The sequence below is a fragment of the Rhagoletis zephyria genome, unplaced genomic scaffold (assembly GCF_001687245.7).
Source record: "Rhagoletis zephyria isolate East Lansing unplaced genomic scaffold, Rhagoletis_zephyria_1.1 Rzeph_scaffold_00289, whole genome shotgun sequence".
In the NCBI taxonomy this organism is placed as follows: domain Eukaryota; kingdom Metazoa; phylum Arthropoda; class Insecta; order Diptera; family Tephritidae; genus Rhagoletis; species Rhagoletis zephyria.
Window position 1 is genome coordinate 141,752 of NW_016157373.1, and position 20,371 is coordinate 162,122.

Genomic DNA, 20,371 nt, shown 5'->3' on the forward strand with positions numbered 1-20,371 from the left:
CGGTTGAATTTAATTTTTAATCGGGTGGCAATCCTTGTAATATAATTTTCGCAAAAAAATTATATAAATATAATTCCGCTAATTCGAGTTGAGTTTGATTTTTTATACAGTTGGCAGCCCTCCTCCATGAGTGTGGAATTGATTTTACATATCTTCATACCAAGTTCCAGTACTTTATCCCAAATATTTCTTGCGATATACTGTATGATACAATCGAGATTAAATACATCCTATATTTTAAATTGGGCTAAATGACACCAGAGGACTAAATTGCATGATTATCGGTTGGCTAGTTAAAGCATGAAAGCGTAATAAACCAACAAACTCACTTTGGGATTCATAATATTAGTAAGGATAAATAAAATTAAGAACATTTTGAAAAACCGTAAAGCCTCCTTACCGGTATATTATCGGATCACTCCGAAAACACTCCGTCTTGGTTATCATCGGAGGATTTAAGGAGTCCTTCTCACAAAATCATAGGTGAATACGAGTCTTTGCTTTTTGGGGCAGCGATATTACTAATTTAAGTAGTCCTAAGGCTGCACTTTTTTCATATATATACTAATATATATTTTGAAAGCCGGTTTTTTTTCTGTTCGCAAAGCTCGAGATCGGCAGTACCGATTTTTTTGGAAATTTCGGTTATAGATTCTGGATGGGCTTCTCATTGTCTTAGGCAAAAAAAAAAGTTTTAATACTTTCCTAAAAATGGAACTGGAGGACTTTAAAAATCCTATGAATCTAACACTGCGCTGAGAGCGCCCTCTGCTCTTAATTCCTACGGAATACAGCGCAAAGCAAGGGTTATGTATACATATGCATGCATACATACATAATGTTAGCGTTAATGTTGATTCTTATGTTAAAAAAATAAAACAAATATGTATGAACTGTACATGGAGAAATAATGTAGGCAATTATGTAGGTAGAGTCGTTTATGTTGCCACAAGGAGCAACTTACATTGCTGTTAGCACTTACATTTGTATATGCATAATTATGTACATACACATGATATTTAGGTATATAATTACGCATAAAAACCATGCTGGTTAGTTTTTTTGTACGTAAGTGAGCGCAATATTAAAAGCGGCAGCTCTTATCCATCCATGTATGTACATATATCGNTTTATGTTGCCACAAGGAGCAACTTACATTGCTGTTAGCACTTACATTTGTATATGCATAATTATGTACATACACATGATATTTAGGTATATAATTACGCATAAAAACCATGCTGGTTAGTTTTTTTGTACGTAAGTGAGCGCAATATTAAAAGCGGCAGCTCTTATCCATCCATGTATGTACATATATCGCAAAGCTCGCGAACGGCTGAACCGATTTTTTTTTAAATTTCGGACACTTGCTGCAGACGTTCAAAGGATGGATATCGGCTAAGAACAATCTCGATATATAAAAGGGGGTGTGGCACCTCCTATACAAACCGAAATTGTCATACTGTATGTCTCTGGAAATGTTCATGGTAGAGTACTGGAACTTGGTATGGAGATATATGAAATCAATCGCATACTCATGACGAAAAATTCGGACTATTTGAAAAGGGGGCGTGGCACCTCCCATACAAACCGAAATTGTCATACTGTATGTCTCTGGAAACTTCATGGTAGAGTACTGGAGCTTTATACGGGCGTGGCACCTCCCATACAAGTAGAATTTTTCTTATTGCACATCTCTAGAATTGTTCTTAGTAGAGTACTGGAACTTGGTGTGGTGATATATGAAATCAATCGCATAGTCATGGAGAAAATATGGAGCTATTGGAAAACGGGGCGTGGCACCTACAAGCCGAATTTCATACTGCATATCTCTGGAAGAGTTAATGGTACAGTACTAGAACACTTCGTATGGAGATATGAAAATTAATCCCATACTCAATGAGAAAAATAGGCTCTTTAAAAAGGGGCATGGAAAAGTACAAACGTACTAACTTTTACTTATCTTTGAATGTGTATATAATTCTTCTGTAGGTATATTTGTGAGGGAAATCCTTATTTTAACAAAGTTCTGTGTGTGTGTTTGAGTGGGTCTCTGGATAGTTTAGTTTCACAATTTAATCCGCCAGTTGGCGCTGGAGTTGAGTTATAACTAAAAATCTTTTTTATGATCCGATTTGCCGAATTTTCAAAACGGTAAAGGCAGTCCAATTGCAAAAAAGAGCTGCCAGCTGGTGCTGAGGTCGACTAAATCGACCTGTTGCACCATTGAGTATATCGCACTCCCGTGTGTTACGATTGGCCAATGGAAAGGATCGGATTTGCCAATATTATTATGCGTTAAAGCTTCATTCGAAAAAACCAGGGATGAGTTGGGCAGTGGTAAATCTCAAATCACCACCTGTTGAAATAACTTAAAAGCCTGTTTCATGAAAGTAATTTAATGAAAATTTATTTTTTAACTGAATTTAATATAGAACCTGACAGAAAAAAATAATTTTTCACTTAAATTGCTTTCGCGAAACTTTTTAAGGTATTTCATCTCAGTTTACGTATGTATATTGTATTTCTGTTAAACAAGGATACGCATTCATTTTGAAATTGCCATCAACTATAAGAGAAGGTTTCTCGTGCACATTCACTATAGATCCGGATCATTGTTGCCACCAGGGAACTTCTCATGGTGGCAAACGACCATCAACCTATAGTCTTAGTCGATGAGTGTGCCAGTACAAATCGTAAATGTGGATTGTTGGAGAAACTGTTGGACCAAACTGTTTAAATTAAAAATCTAATTTTGGGCGGGACGAAGTTCGCCGGGTCTGCTAGTATATGTATAAAGAATGCCCTTTTCTCCTGCGGGCATGCTCCTTTGCGACTCTTTTCACAGCCTCCCTAGCCTAGGGAGTCCTAATTGTGCACCCAGCGGACTCTGTGGTATGCTGGGAACAACTTAATTAAAAAAAAAATAAATTAACTTAAGAAAAATCATTGCCGAAATGTTTTAAACTCTCGATAAATGTGAGATTATTTCAATTTTCTTTTGCGACTTAGGGAAGGTTGAGAACTCTTCCCAGACTCAGTGCAATAAGAGACTATTTTGCGAGATGTAAGTACATAATCAAAACCACTTGAAGGATTGAGCAATTTCGTGCCCAAAAAATAAGCACTGTACGGTAGTTAATAAGGAAATGGTTATTATGTTGTCCGGATAAGAAAATGTTTACTATAGCATCGATACTGTCGTTTCTGAATATCCACAGGAGCAAGGAAGATTCGCCACAGAATTTCTAAACTCTCTAACACCTTTTAAGTCTTCTTGATTGACTAGCCATTTATAATGAAATTTTTCAGCTAGAGAAGTGAAGTGATTGAAACTCATTGTTTATGTGTTGATCTATAAGTACCTTTACTAAATGAGATGACTAATCTTTTAAAATTTGACGATGGAGTTAAAGAAAACTCAACTTAAAAGGTAGAAGCAAGGCATATAAAACAGGTATTAGAGCACAAACCACATTTATGTGTATTTTCTTGTTTCTTCTTTTATCTAAAGTAAATCTTGTAAATCAAAGAGTACCATGTGAAATACAAAAAAGTTAAAATTAAATTTTGAAAAAAAAAACTGATGCGACTTTCTGTCTTTTATTTGTATCTCGAAGCATTGATACATTATTTGCAATGCCCAGGCATCAGCGTTTGTGCTGGAACGTTCACCTAACTCCACGTTCCAAAATTTGCTTGTCAAACGCTTGTTTTGTATGGGAAAAGGTTTCACATGCAAAAAGATTTTGACAATTTATATTTTGTGTGAGAAGGAATTAAAAATATTTGACATTTTAGAAACCAAATAATTTGAAAAAAAAAATAAAAAATCAAGTCAGCTGCCCTACTGATACTATCTGTTCAATGTGCCTTGGGTAGAACAAAATACTGCAAATAAGTATATTTGATTGTACTTCGAAGTACGAGTACAACGGCTCAAAAGGAAGTACTGTACTTCCGAAAGAAGTACGGTTGGTCACATTAATTATACACTAAACAATAACTGGCTAAACAGAATGTAGTACCACAGCTACAAGCTATTTCGCTAGCTACATAAGCAATAACACACCATAACCACAGCTACATATTGTGGAAAATTTACGAGCATTTAGAATATTTTAACTTTTGACAGCTCTTGCTACATACTACAGCCTCATCATTCTGGTTAGGCAGTAAGTTTTTCTAACGAAACCTGTTCACCTTCTCAATTACATCGACAGCATATTTTCTTTACCTGTATACTCTTGCTACTAGCAAAATAGCTAAGCTTTTTACGCCAAACTTTTAATTCAGAAACTGACAATAGATAAAAGAACGAGTCTAGAAATTCAATGACAAACAACCAAGCGAGCAAGAAGCACAAAAAGTGTTCCACCATTTCATCCTCTTCAAGGCAGGATGGGCAAATGGACTATCTGAGTCAGGTGTTTGTGCCACATGATGTGACCAGTCAGCAGTCCAACAAGTTGTCTGCAGTGTCGTCTGCTCAGTGAGAGCAAAAAACTTCTGACATTGAAGGCAACATGAGTTTTGCCCAACTGTATCCCCTCGATGCCTCCCAGTCATTGCTGAGCGAAGTATTCGCCCAGAGNAGCAAGAAGCACAAAAAGTGTTCCACCATTTCATCCTCTTCAAGGCAGGATGGGCAAATGGACTATCTGAGTCAGGTGTTTGTGCCACATGATGTGACCAGTCAGCAGTCCAACAAGTTGTCTGCAGTGTCGTCTGCTCAGTGAGAGCAAAAAACTTCTGACATTGAAGGCAACATGAGTTTTGCCCAACTGCATCCCCTCGATGCCTCCCAGTCATTGCTGAGCGAAGTATTCGCCCAGTTTCTGATGGTTGCTTCGATGGCCGAAAGTGGGTGTGCTAAAACTGGTTGCGGACCGAAGAATGCCTGGTCTGAGTCAATTCTTGCCAAATGGTCAGATATCTCATTACCAGGTACTCCTGAGGGACCTGGCGCCCAGAGTAAAGCAAGCTCGTTATGTTTACCACCATAATTTAGTCGAGACTTGCATTGCCGAACTAGTTTGGTTTGGTTTCGTAGTTAGAGGGCTGGCCAATGCCTTAAGTGCAGCTTGGCTTTGAGGATTGCAATTACCTCAGCCTGGAAGACGAAAGCATATTCCCCAACAGAAAAGTGAAGCTTATCCCCATTAACTCCGAAAAAGCCCCCAGATCATGACCTGNTTTGTGCTGGAACGTTCACCTAACTCCACGTTCCAAAATTTGCTTGTCAAACGCTTGTTTTGTATGGGAAAAGGTTTCACATGCAAAAAGATTTTGACAATTTATATTTTGTGTGAGAAGGAATTAAAAATATTTGACATTTTAGAAACCAAATAATTTGAAAAAAAAAATAAAAAATCAAGTCAGCTGCCCTACTGATACTATCTGTTCAATGTGCCTTGGGTAGAACAAAATACTGCAAATAAGTATATTTGATTGTACTTCGAAGTACGAGTACAACGGCTCAAAAGGAAGTACTGTACTTCCGAAAGAAGTACGGTTGGTCACATTAATTATACACTAAACAATAACTGGCTAAACAGAATGTAGTACCACAGCTACAAGCTATTTCGCTAGCTACATAAGCAATAACACACCATAACCACAGCTACATATTGTGGAAAATTTACGAGCATTTAGAATATTTTAACTTTTGACAGCTCTTGCTACATACTACAGCCTCATCATTCTGGTTAGGCAGTAAGTTTTTCTAACGAAACCTGTTCACCTTCTCAATTACATCGACAGCATATTTTCTTTACCTGTATACTCTTGCTACTAGCAAAATAGCTAAGCTTTTTACGCCAAACTTTTAATTCAGAAACTGACAATAGATAAAAGAACGAGTCTAGAAATTCAATGACAAACAACCAAGCGAGCAAGAAGCACAAAAAGTGTTCCACCATTTCATCCTCTTCAAGGCAGGATGGGCAAATGGACTATCTGAGTCAGGTGTTTGTGCCACATGATGTGACCAGTCAGCAGTCCAACAAGTTGTCTGCAGTGTCGTCTGCTCAGTGAGAGCAAAAAACTTCTGACATTGAAGGCAACATGAGTTTTGCCCAACTGTATCCCCTCGATGCCTCCCAGTCATTGCTGAGCGAAGTATTCGCCCAGTTTCTGATGGTTGCTTCGATGGCCGAAAGTGGGTGTGCTAAAACTGGTTGCGGACCGAAGAATGCCTGGTCTGAGTCAATTCTTGCCAAATGGTCAGATATCTCATTACCAGGTACTCCTGAGGGACCTGGCGCCCAGAGTAAAGCAAGCTCGTTATGTTTACCACCATAATTTAGTCGAGACTTGCATTGCCGAACTAGTTTGGTTTGGTTTCGTAGTTAGAGGGCTGGCCAATGCCTTAAGTGCAGCTTGGCTTTGAGGATTGCAATTACCTCAGCCTGGAAGACGAAAGCATATTCCCCAACAGAAAAGTGAAGCTTATCCCCATTAACTCCGAAAAAGCCCCCAGATCATGACCTGGAGTCAGTTTTGGAGCCATCAGCGAAGATTCGACAATGTGTGAGTCCGGTCTCAGTGATGCAATCAAACCAGCATTCAGTCTCAGTGAACTCAAAATTATAGAATCTCTTCAACAAAGGTAATGGTGGCGTACTATCCTGTAGCATTGAAATCACACAAGTGCTTAAATCTCTGCCACCAGCAATTTCCGCCGCGCCTCACTAAGTGTTATACCAACATCCGGCTATTTTTAGTCTGCAGGTGGCCTTTAAGGCTTTCCCACCTAAGAAAACATAAAGTGGCGGTAAGTGCAGAAGAGCGTCAGTAGCACGATACACCACTCAAAAAATGAAATTTAAATAAAGAGGCTATCAAGTAACCATTTTGGCTCTTTACTATCAAAACCAGATAAATTTTCGTCGACCCCCACTTACATCTCATGGACCCCCATATTTTTTTCACGCCAACGTAGACCCCCGTCGAGTCTCGCGTGGACCCCTGGAGGCCCCCCTGGACCACTTTAGAAATCACTGGTTTAGTTCTACAAATAATATTGGAATCTTCATCACTGGAAATTTGATGAGAGCCGAGAATCCAAGGATTATCGTTAACAGTAGCAGTCCTCCAGCTGAACTGACAAAACTCCATATAAAAGACAAGGTCAAGAAACGCTCAAGAAATATTTATTAAGCCAAATTTTCTTAAGCAGCTCGGAGTTCTTAAGAAATATGCTAGGCTTTCTACTAAGGTTTTCTAAAGTTTTTTGTGGAAGAGCTCAAGGCAACCCATGTTTTCAACAGAAATATATGCCCAATCCATTATTTCGTGAGCAAAGAGTGAGACAGAAGGCTGTGGAACAGCAGACTATTCATACAAACGAAATAATAAGGCAGGTTCTGCAATTCACTTTCGGGTGAATTTTAATCTAATTTGCTTTGAATTCAAATTGGCAGGGCTTGAAATTCACTGCGAAATGAATTGCAGAACCTGCTGAATGGCAATTTTTTCTTGACATTTTTTAAGAGATCCGTACTTAGCTTTATACATTAAAATAGTTAAAATATTCATGGTCGTAGAAATTAAGTTTGGAAACCCTAAATAAGCAAAATAAGCCATTCCAAACAAAAACTTAAAATTTTGAGGTAACCTAATTACAATTCGAAAGAATTGCTAATTGCTTTTATTTGCATTCCGTTACCTTAATATAGAAAGGCCCTAACTCATATACATAGTCGCTGAAATACAAAAAAGCCGTAACGAACTAAATTTTTTTTATTGCTTACATATGTAAAATTATGTAGGCACTTATAATTCGAAGAAATCCATCATAATTATCAAAAACGGAATTTTTGATTTTTACTTAGTTGCGGCTTTTTGTATTTCAGCGAGCTAATGTATTTTGGGGAGCTAACGATGTGTAGCATTTTAGGTGTAAAATTGCTACGTAGTAATCTAGCACAGAGCTTCTTACACTCTAAAAAAAAGTTGTGTAGATTTCCTACCTAAAAGGTAGGTTGCTACGTAGTAATCTAGCACAGAGCTGCTTACACTCTAAAAAAAAGTTGTGTAGATTTCCTACCTAAAAGGTAGGTTACTGATTTCCTACCTTATTATTCGCGAAATTACATGCTCGATTATTCAACGAATAGTTTGTTTAAATTTCGGACTTTTTAGAGTGTAATATAGCTTCTGTGGTGTGCGTAAATTTACTAAGAAAGTGTGTACAAGCTACAAAATACACATCTGCTGTTTGATTTCACCCTTAGAATTGTGCCACTAACAAAAAGGATTTTTGCACACGAAAATGTGTAAACGAGAAAAATACATATTCGTCGTGTAAATTTACCAAACAAATTAAAAAATAAACAAAAATATACTCGATTTATAGTCGCATTTTTAAACATAGTTTTTAAAGTGTACAGTGTGTTCCGCGGAACCCAAGGGTTCCGTAGAAAAGTCACCGGGGCTCCACGAAATTTATTTTGGTATGAATGAGCACGGTGGTCGGTTTGAGTTGCACACAGAAAGAAAAGTTCTATAAACAGCTTGACTCAGACGCAATTATCTATTTTCAAGTATACATACATACGTATGTACTCGTAGTTGGTACATATGATTGCCGTACTAAGTGCCACACCTACATAAGGGCGTTGAGCTTGCGCTTGCCAGCTTGTTTTTTTTTTATCTAACCGGCATGTGTTGTTGGTCGCTGTAGCCAAAGGGTTATAAAAAACTTCCTACAAGGAACGCGACGAATTGCCAAATGAAATGTGAAATGCCATAACTGAGCACTTGGTAAATCACCTTTCTTTGTCAGATTATTTTCGGTTTGGTAAAAAATCCATTTACGAAGCATTCATAGATCTCCAGAGGTTTTCGACATTGTAACACACATTTGCATCTGTGTCTCTGAAAGAGTTTTGGGTTAGTGTTAAGAGTAAATATCATGAAGGCGCTAAAAAGACCATCTTAATTTTGCTTCCTTCTGGCACAACGTACTCTGTCAACAAGGGTTTCAGCTTACAACTACCCCAGAAATGCGCATACAGCTTTGAGACATTATATCGAACTGCTATTTTATACAATAGGGCTATTCGCGATCCGGTGCAAAGGGCCTAGCATCATTGCATTGCAAATTTGTATTGCAAATTATTTGCAATACACAAACAAAATACACGCATTTGCATTTGTCATGGCTTGGCAAATTTGCAATACCGAAAATCCATAGCATAAAAATGCTATGCATTGCATTCATAAACAAAACCAAAGCTGATGCACAAAAATTGTTTTGCAAAAGCTTTACCATGACAGTTTAATAAAGGTCGCTCACAATCCATGGCATATTTCTGCAATTGCATAAATTTGTCAGCTCTTATGCACCGAATCGCGAATAGCCCTAATGATTACTAACAGTGAAACAATTTCATTCTTCACATTAAAATTTAAAGTATGTATACCATTTCTAGTAAAAGTTTTTATTCATATTTAAATTGCTCTATATTGTTTTTTTTTAGTAATTTGATTTGGCGTTCCATAAAATGAAATGTGGCTAGTAAGGGTTCCATCATCTTAAAAGTCTACGAACCCCTGATCTAGCACATGTTTTGTTTTTTGCGTTTCCAACAAAAAAATGCGTGCTGGATTTCCAAGTAGCAACTTTGCACCTAAACTGCCACTCAGCATTAACTCCCTTAATGTCTTTTTGAAGAAAATTCATAGAGATATTTTACATAAATACAGTATATTTTGCTTAGCTGCCCATGCTTCTTTGCACGAAAAACTTGTGCACTTAACCGACAAAAGCACTTAAGCGAATTTACTTTACTACTTCAATGAGGAAGGTATCCGAATCCCTATGAAACCAAATAATGGAGGAGCACTTACCACGTAGAAATTACTGCGAGCGAAATTTTTACCGAATGGTATCTAATTATCTATATAACTACATTGATTGATAGCCATTTTCGTTGTTCTGCGAGATGAGCAAAATAAATAAAAGCTTGTAAAATTAGGTAATTGTAGGGCCAGTGCAGGTAAACCTAATACTTTCTTTGATAGTTAATAATAGTTGCACAATTTTTAAGGCAGGTATCGCCAATGTGCAGGTATGTTGAATGCACCTATCGGAGGAGTTTCCTTATAAATGTTAAAAATAATGCCGCTAATGCGCATTTAAGGGTAGGTATCTTAAATGTGCACTTAAGCATAAAGGCAGCAAAGCAAAATATACTGTATTAGTTTTGTTCTATTTTATTATGTACATATGTAGTTTTTTCTCTGTCTGGACTGAAGAATCGCTCAAATATTTACAGTTATTAATGTATGTACATATGCATACATAAGGCGTATAACTTAAACATATCGATGGTCTTGTGCAATAACGACACAATTCAAAATTCAAAAAATAAGAACTGTTACTACAGTTGGGTGACTCATGTCTACAATCCTTGTCGAATTTATGTCTAATCTTTTGTATTTACTTTAGCAATCCTTACTGCTTACTTTAGAAAGGGATGGAATGGATTAGACAAGAATTAGAGACAAGAGCCACTTAACAGTAGTCACAGTTTTTGTTTTTTTGAATTTTGAATTGTGTCGTTATTGCACAGGACCATCGATATCTATATCATATTGTATATAAATATCTATGTGTGTTATTTACCAGGAGCTTCGCCATCATAATTAAAGCTCTTTATAAAAAGGGTGCGAGAGTCCACAGCATATACATCTCCCGAAACGCCGTGATGCAGTCTTTTTAACGCTCCAATTTTCGCACCATAATAGGGAAATGAAGCGTCGGCTGGAGCGGCTGGAAAAAAGTTATTTAAATTCATATTAATCATGTTATAACAAATGTTAATAAATATTTTTATCAAGATGATTTTATTCAAATTCCAACATATGTATGTATAGGAAGAATTATGGGTTTTTGTTAAATTTGTCCAAAAATATGATTTCTAATTCAAGTTCCAAATTTTTTATAAGTTAATAAAATTAGACATAGTATTTTATAGCCGGTAACGGCACCGCGCAATAAAGCCATAGGAAATAACGTCATATGGCTTTATTTCACTTCACATGGGAAAATAACGCCATATGGTTTTATTTCTATGGGAAAAGTGAAATAAAGCCATAAGCAAAGATTTTACGTACGAGGAACAAAGCCGTACGATCTTATTTCAATACAAAAAACAAATGTTGTCTCTTTAGAGGCGGTCTGCGTTGGCTCGCCACCCTGCGCTGTGCTCGCACTCCCCGCCCCTCGATCGCGCCGCGCGCCCATGTATGAAATTGTTGCTTTGTTCATTCTTCTTGCGTTTGATGATGTACATACTAGGGATATTGCGAATGTGGAATTTTAGACATCCGGGGATGCGAATGCGGATGCGAATATCTAACAGCTAACATCCGCAGATGCGGATGCGAATGCGGATGTCAAGTATTTTTAAGAAACAATTAGAATCTAGCCTAATGGCGAGATCTTAAACAGCGCTTACAAGCCAAACTAGATGTGTCAGGTTCTTCCAATGGTGACTTCATTTCTACCAAAAAAAAGGTCGCGTTTTGATTGCCCCTTTCTCTTATTAATATTGCTGCTAATCTTTTTTTAATATTAGCTATACTTTGCGAATTTTTGCAAATTTGGGAACAATTTCCGTAGCTCTAATAGAAAATCCATTATTTTCCATCATTGTGGAAAAATTTTGTTTATGCAAATGAGCATGGAAACACTGAATAGGCATAACTTCTAGAAACACTAATTAGTTTACTTATGTTTATGCATACAATATAAAAATTGCAAATATAGGAAAATTGCAAACAATTTTGTTCGACATTTTTTTTAAATCATTTGTTTATACTCTGAACGATTTTCATCATATTATTATCATAAATCAGAAACAGTAAGTCTCGTCTTCAATTTGGTAATTATTACGTACCGATCGAGTAACATTTACCAAAGTTATATCGAAAAACTTACGTGGATCTCCAGTTTTTTGATAAAGAAAATTCTCTTAAATTGTATAAATAACTTTTAAATAAAATAACCGGATTACAGAAAAGTGTGCCAGGGAGTGACTTTTTTCGTTCAAGCTGCATGCAAACCATTTCGTCCAATTGAAGAGTCCTCATAAGGATTTCCCAGGATATGCTAAAGACTATTGCATTTACCTACAGTCATTTCACTAATGGAATTAAATCACTTCACATAATGGAATTAAATATTTATGTATATCTAACCACTTATTGCACGTCCCCTACTTTCAAATAACGGCAAATTTAGAAACCGCGAAAAATGTGCTTAAAATGGGCGTTTCTCACCCTAATTGTATTATGTTAATGTATGTAAGTAATTATATGCTCGAAATTACTATTAACTTATTAAACGATTCCTAATCTTTGACAATACATGTTTGACTACATTCACCACGATCTTGAAAACGACCAAATCGGCGTGACCCAAGTCCATGGTCTTTTTAATATGATATAAACATCCGAAACGTTTGAAATAAATCTTGTCTCACTTTTTAATATTTTTCACTTGATTTCTGAAGTAATGAAGAATTGAAAATTTATAGGGGAAAATTATAGTTTTGGTAAGTTATATCCTAATATCTTAAAAACTTGTAGACTTATTGAAAAATGATAAATGAACGTAAGGTACTAAATTTAATAACCCTTAATTTGATATATCGTCCTGTTTATAACAATTAACGCATTCTATAGATATTACAAGCCAAATTTTCATTTTCAAAATTCACACACTTTGATTCAATTGCTTAAGATAAGTTTTAAATTAGTCATTCGTGGCCAATAACAATTGGCTTAGACCTAAGACATCACTATAATATTACTATTACAATACGGTCAAATCTTTTATTTTCCCCCATACAAAATCGACCCGGCCTAATGTATATGTATATGAGGTTGAGTGCTTTTCGTCTTTGTCATTAATAATTTTACACAAACCTCGAGTAAATATGCATACTATGGCAGCACTAAACGCCATTTTGCATTTTTTCGTTTCAGCTCGAGAACATTATTTACTGTTTTTTTTTAATAATAATCATAAAAGCAATATTCAAAAAAAAAAGTTGTGTTAATAACTTTTTCACGGTTAACTATATATTCGTCATTGAACTACAATTATTTACTTTTGAATTAATAACACAATACTATTTTATCCTTCTGAGTTAATTTTTTTTTTTTTTCAGACGGATGACAAATTATCTTTTAATGAATATATATATGTAAACAGCGTTATGTGATTTTATGAAAGTAAGCCACAAATTTAAAAAAAAAACGTCTACGACAACAAGTAACATCGGAACTGTATCTTTTTTATTACCTGAAAATTTGGAGCCTAATACCATTCAAAAATTAAAATTGCAGTATGGTAGATTTGCAAATTTTATATTTAAAAATTTAATATTGCAAGTTTTAAAACAGTAACTTTTACATAGCTAGCTTTTTTAGCTTTTCGCCTTCGCCCCTCTAGGAAGATTGGTTTGCTTCTTTTTTGCGACCTCTTCCACTAGGCACCGAAACTACCACGTTTTCTTGCAGTTTTCTAAGTTCATACGAAGAGGAGACATTTGAAAGTGTATAAATAAGTATTATAGCGACTTTTACAAGAGTAGTTAACATTTCATGCTATTTTTTCAGAATATAGAAAAAATTTTCACTTTGCTGTTAGTGGACATGAAACCCACCAAAAACTATAAATCGAAACAAATTTACATAGCGCACTTTGCAAGTGTCCCTTCTTTGTATACAATTAAGGAGCGGCTGAATGGTTTAACGATGTTAGCGGTACATAATGATGTGCCGATTACAACACAAGAAGTAATTGAAAAAATGTGTGTTAAGCAACGAAGATTAAAAATCGCTTTATAAGTAATAAGATTTTGTAGACTTGTACATAAATAAATGTAAATAGATACGCGTAAATATATAAATATGCAGATATATTCAATGTGTAAAAACTGAAGTGTATACTAACGAAACTTCTACAAAACAAAACTGGACTACACACTAATTAATTAAAATGGTGTAGTAATTTAATTTTTTAAATTTAAATAAAGCATGAATTCCCCAGGGAATAACCGAGTAGACAAAAAATATATAACGGTAGAAATGGCACATACATACATATATGAAAGAATGCCCACTATATATGTTTTGCACTATAGGCAAAACACGAGTTTTTTTTCAAAATCGTAGATCTTCGCTTAGAAAAGAGATAATGGAATGCAGCATTTAACCCTTTAATGCAGAGTCTGTCATATATGAAACGCTTTTTAACCCTTTCAAGGCAGAGGAAAAAGGTTCTCAATATGCTTTCGAATGTGCTTTTTCTCATGTTGACGTAGATATTAATCGTAGAAAATTTTTCCATAGTAAAATAATAATAAAAAAATAAATAAAAATATTAAAATAAATAAAAAATAAAAATAAAAATAAATAAAAAGTACGTTGAAAACATATTGAGACCCATTTTGCCTCTGCCTTGAAAGGGTTAAAAAGCGTTTCATATATAACAGACTCTGCACTAAAGGGTTAAATGCTGCACTTTCGTAAAGATATCGACCAGTATAACCATTTTTGTTATATACATTTTTTTGTGAAAGCTGATAGTTTACGAGTTATTAGAGTTTAAAGGTAGCTTTTCTTTTTCCAATCTGGCCACTCGGGTACAGCTTCCAATGTCCCAAGAATCGAGTCTTAAGATAAAATAAAGAGAAATCTTTCAGAAACAGTGCTAATGGTGTATTAAATATAGTGTTTTCTAGTGGAATGGGAGCCAAAATACAAAATTAAAAAAAAAATGACATTTTGAACTGTATTTTGAGGGTTAAGTCACGATTGAGATAATACAAAGGTTGCGCCGATTTCGGACCGCTATTCCTCTCTTAACGAATTTGACAGAATCGTCGTTTGCATGACGTCACACTGGTGCATCTTGTTTACATTTTCCTTGCAACATTTTTTCTTCTTCTTCCATTCTTGCTCACGTTTTGGCATTTCTCTCTCGCAATTGCACCAGTGTGACGTCACACAAAAGTTATTCTCAAAAATCCTTTCTGATCGGCGCAATCTTGTATTCTATCATTCTTGGGGTTAAGTTATTGTTGTTGTAACTTCTCTATAGTTTTCCTATATTATATGATCATTTATCTTCGCGATAAAAAAATTTTAATTCCATTATCTCTTTTCTAAGCGAAGATCTACGATTTTGAAATTGTGTAGTTGTGTATCACAACTTTAAGTTATCCATGCAATTTTTTTTTCGATTATTCGATTCAAAATTTGGTGGTGCAAATTCGATTTAATTCGAATTTTTCGAATTTTCCAAAAATTTTTTGAAGTGAAACTTCTTAATCGAGTTCGGAGATGTTTGCGTTAAATATTTAACACCATGTCATAAAATCTGTATCGTTCGTTCGATTTTCAAAAAGGAGGTAGGTGTCAAATGAAAGGGCTTGCCCTGTAGATGTGTAATATGGTTTTAGCTTTGTGCCATATGATTGTATGTAAGAAAATCAAATTATTTAGTAAGTTAAATAAATTACCCCAATATGGGTATCAATCGAAATGATTTTGAATAAACTTTATTTTTTAATTACATCTAAGAGGGGTGGCACCTGTTTGAAAAGTCAAATTCAGTTAAAGAAGTGTTGTGTTTCAATTACTAAGCAACAATTACAATATTTTTGAGGTGCCACTCTCACCTGTTTAAAAAGTTAAACTCAAATTACACTGTAGGACAGCCCAAACCGGCCCGGACTTTGTTAACATTTTCTGAAAGTATACCCATTCAGTAGTAAAACACTCGGTGGATTTGCGAAGGTTAGTTCGTATTTTTATTTCATGGCCTACTAAAGTTTTCATGTCTCGGCCTAAGTAGCTTTCAAAAAAATAGTTAAAATATATGTCTGAGCGAAATTAAAGGATAAGACAATAATAATAAAAGATAATAAAATTGCATGGGAAATATTTTCGTAGAACATTTTAACCTATTAGCTGTCGCCTAAAAGGGTAATTTTGACCCTTACTTCAATAAATCCCGCAAAAAGCAAATTTGGAAGGTCGTTAGGGGACTGGTGTACTCTAGAAAATTATTCTCCGGAAAATTTTACTAGGGATCTTCTCAGGCAAAAGCTTCGTGCTACCAACGTAAAAGCCTCTAAAAATTTAAAATAAAAAATCAACAAAAACAGTACTTTTTTCAATTTTTTTTTTTAAATTTAATAAAAACAGTTTCTTCTTGGCACAGATTTTTTGTCTCGATGCATCAGATCGAAAAACATGTATTTTTTACTTGCATCCCTAAGACAAATGGAGTGCCACACACAGTGAAGGCAAATTTATTCAGAAACAAGAAGTTGAAGAGTTGATTTTTTTTGGAAATAAATATGAAATTCGATTTTTTCTAGAAAAATTCGATTTTATCCGAATTTTAGCAACACAAAGTTCGATTTCAAAAAGTCGCAATTTTGGAGCTAACATTCGATTAAAATTCGAATATCGAAGCTTCGAATATCGAATTTACCCAACCGTACTCAGTACATCCAGTAAACAAACTGAGCTGTTTTCCCCACAAAATGTGGTCCCCATAAAGAACTAGGATTGCAGGCAACGCTTTTTCGCCAATCAGGCAGTTGTGCAGCAATTTAATGTTGTGAAAATTATTTTAGAAATGGATAGAAAAATGGTAAAAAATGGTAATTTTAAGTTAATTGTAAAATATACTAAATTCACAAATTAAGTTATGAGAGCGATTTATTTACATGGAATTGGTGATAAGGCTGATAGATTTACTTTAAATAAATTGTGAATCTGTGAAAATATCTGTTCAGCATAAGAATATACATACTTCTTAACTTTTTTCACTGAAAATTTACATACTGGTTCGAAATTGTGCGAGTAACATTCAAATATCGTCGCTTAGATGGATATATCCTTTAGTTTCCGAGTTATTGGCTAAAATTTTTTTGGTAGTTTGGTATAAATTAAGTTAATAATGTAGTCGTACTAAACTAATAAAGATCTTTCAAATAGCGTCATGTGTGTTTGAATATCTTCTTTAGTTTCCGAGATATACAGCCTTATCGTGAGTTCCGTTTTCCCAAACCGGGTCACCTTTTCACTTTTCGTTTCCGTGTATTAACTACGGGTGGATGAAAAAATTTCGGACGAAATTTTGTTCGGGCCAAACTCACGATAAGGCTGATTGAGTAAAAAGTAGTGTTAATTTAGTAAAAAATTGTATCACATTTTGCCGTATATCATTCAAAGTGACTGCAAAATTTGTGATAAATGTCGCATACTACAAAATTTTATTAAAGAAAATCTTTCCTAACTCATAAATGGCTAAAAATAAACTAAAAAAAAAGATAATTTAAGAATTCCGTGAACTAGAAGCATTCTCAGACACTTTGGAGAAAATCTGTAGTCGTGATTTTGAGAAAACCCCAAATTTCAATCGTGATTTCCCACAACCTGCCGAAAGTAACATGCGACAATCGTTTATCCAGGCGACGATATAACATTTAGCTAAAATATGTATCTAAATAAATTATAAAGGCCATTATTTTCGCCGATGGAATATATATCAGACAAGTAACAGGTATATATGTATGTATACCTGAATTAGAGCGTTGCGCTTGTATATTCATCTCTCTCTAACGCATTAATTCTGTATACGTATGTATTTAAAATGGCTCTATGAGAAAATATTCAAGATATGTATTCGTAGATTTTTATTTACTTCATTTCGTATGTCAACATTGTTCTGAAAATTATTATTTTTTACTAAATAATTGGAATAAATATTTAATAAAGGATCGTAAATAACGCCACTATAAAGCGTTTACTTTTTTATTAAACAGAATTTCATTTAATTATACTTTTTAAAACAATAATAATACCGTTTCCTCACTGCCCTCTATGCGGCATGTTCGTTGTAGGGGAGTCCTATTCTAGCTATATATAGGAATGCTTTCCTAGCGACCAGTGGTCGATGATAGTCGCTATAATCCTAAAAACATCTACCGTCGACCTATTTAGCAATTCTGCGGTTATTTTCCTGCTATAGTCAGGCCAAAGCTCACGTGCTATCTTGCAAGTCTGAATCTCTGACCACGTCCTCCTTGCCAGTTTCAGAAAGTGCAAGTGTACCTCTGCTTGTACTTGTCTGAGGGGGTATCCCAGTAGCACCGCTACCGATTCATCCAAACAAGCTCCCGCCTTAGCCAATTTGTCTGCTCTCTCGTCGCCTTCTATATTCCTATGGCCGGGAACCCAGACACGAAAGATAGACATTGATATAAGGAAGATAGACATTGACTGAGACGCTGAGCGTAGCTCCATCTTGCATTCTTTGACTAGCTTAGACTTGGTATCGGGAGACGATATAGCTAGCAGCGCCGCCTGGCTGTCTAAGTAAATCACTGCTTTTACTTTTCTAATAGTACTATTATTTAATAACCTACTACGGTTGCCAGACGTTCTGATTTTATCAGTACAGTACTGATTTTTCAGCTCTTGTACTGATTTTATTCATTTCTTCAATCAGTACGCTAATGTCCTGATTTTTCAAAATTTGTACTGATTTGTAATGAGTTTTCAATTCAAACAAAATACTGATGAATTTCTTAAGGTTTTCACATAACGTTGGAACTTCCTTAAACTGTACTTTGAAAAGTAAGAAGAAAATAATTTAATTATAGTTGACATGTTTCAGATAATGTTTGATATGACCAAGAAATTAATACAACAAAAGTATCAATTGTTTTATGGGCATATCGCCAGGTCTTTACGTATCAGTTGCGATAATATAATGGAGGTTTAATTATTTAAAAAGAGGCTGACGGTTTTTGGTCGAGTGTTGCTAGTTGTCTCGAAAATAACTTTTAGTTTAACAACAACAAAATTGAATGTTCGAATAGCTTTTGCCCATAATTTGCAATTCTTATTTAACTGACATTGTAAAAGAGTTTTGCATACAAGGTATACAATTAGATACTCTTTTTAGCGAATTCTTAGTCTTTCAAAGTCTTTGTGTAGTTGAAAAAGTTAGTTTAAGCCAAGAAGAAATATAGACGAAGTCCTTAAATAGTGGTACTTTTCCACAGCTTGCAAAATTTGTATTTTTTTTTCAATACCACACTAAAACGAAGCAACTGAAAGGATCTTAAGTACAAAGTTTGGTTCCTGGCACAAAGAGAGAAACGGCTTCTAATAAAAATATTTTAAAATGTACTTCANTACAAAGTTTGGTTCCTGGCACAAAGAGAGAAACGGCTTCTAATAAAAATTTTTTAAAATGTACTTCACAAATNTCAATCAGTACGCTAATGTCCTGATTTTTCAAAATTTGTACTGATTTGTAATGAGTTTTCAATTCAAACAAAATACTGATGAATTTCTTAAGGTTTTCACATAACGTTGGAACTTCCTTAAACTGTACTTTGAAAAGTAAGAAGAAAATAATTTAATTATAGTTGACATGTTTCAGATAATGTTTGATATGACCAAGAAATTAATACAACAAAAGTATCAATTGTTTTATGGGCATATCGCCAGGTCTTTACGTATCAGTTGCGATAATATAATGGAGGTTTAATTATTTAAAAAGAGGCTGACGGTTTTTGGTCGAGTGTTGCTAGTTGTCTCGAAAATAACTTTTAGTTTAACAACAACAAAATTGAATGTTCGAATAGCTTTTGCCCATAATTTGCAATTCTTATTTAACTGACATTGTAAAAGAGTTTTGCATACAAGGTATACAATTAGATACTCTTTTTAGCGAATTCTTAGTCTTTCAAAGTCTTTGCNACTGACATTGTAAAAGAGTTTTGCATACAAGGTATACAATTAGATACTCTCTTTAGCGAATTCTTAGTCTTTCAAAGTCTTTGCGTAGTTGAAAAAGTTAGTTTAAGCCAAGAAGAAATATAGACGAAGTCCTTAAATAGTGGTACTTTTCCACAGCTTGCAAAATTTGTATTTTTTTTTCAATACCACACTAAAACGAAGCAACTGAAAGGATCTTAAGTACAAAGTTTGGTTCCTGGCACAAAGAGAGAAACGGCTTCTAATAAAAATTTTTTAAAATGTACTTCACAAAATGAAATGTATAGAATTCTTTGACTATTTAAACACTGAAGATGGAAATGATCTCGTTATTGCTATTCAAAAATGTCATAAATATAAAATAATTTATTGACTTTTGTGTACACTCATGTTAAAATGAATAACACGTTTATTTTTTATGAACGAAACATATTTTTTTAATATACCAAAATATTGTTAAAAACAACAACTCTGGCGTTTTAGAGTATTATCTGATACTTACATTCATAATTTTGCTTTGAATAAAAATGTACTGAAAAGTACT

The 20,371-nt window shown here is 34.7% G+C and overlaps 1 protein-coding gene across 1 annotated transcript in view; it reads right to left on the reverse strand.

Moving 5' to 3' along the window:
* Skel (DM13 and DOMON_DOH domain-containing protein skeletor) overlaps positions 1 to 20,371 on the reverse strand; it is a 71,749-nt gene that overhangs the window by 34,530 nt on the left and 16,848 nt on the right. Inside the window, exon 3 of the mRNA XM_017610189.1 lies at positions 10,634 to 10,780. Coding sequence (XP_017465678.1) covers positions 10,634 to 10,780 — 147 coding nt within the window. The remainder of the gene's footprint in view (positions 1 to 10,633; positions 10,781 to 20,371) is intronic.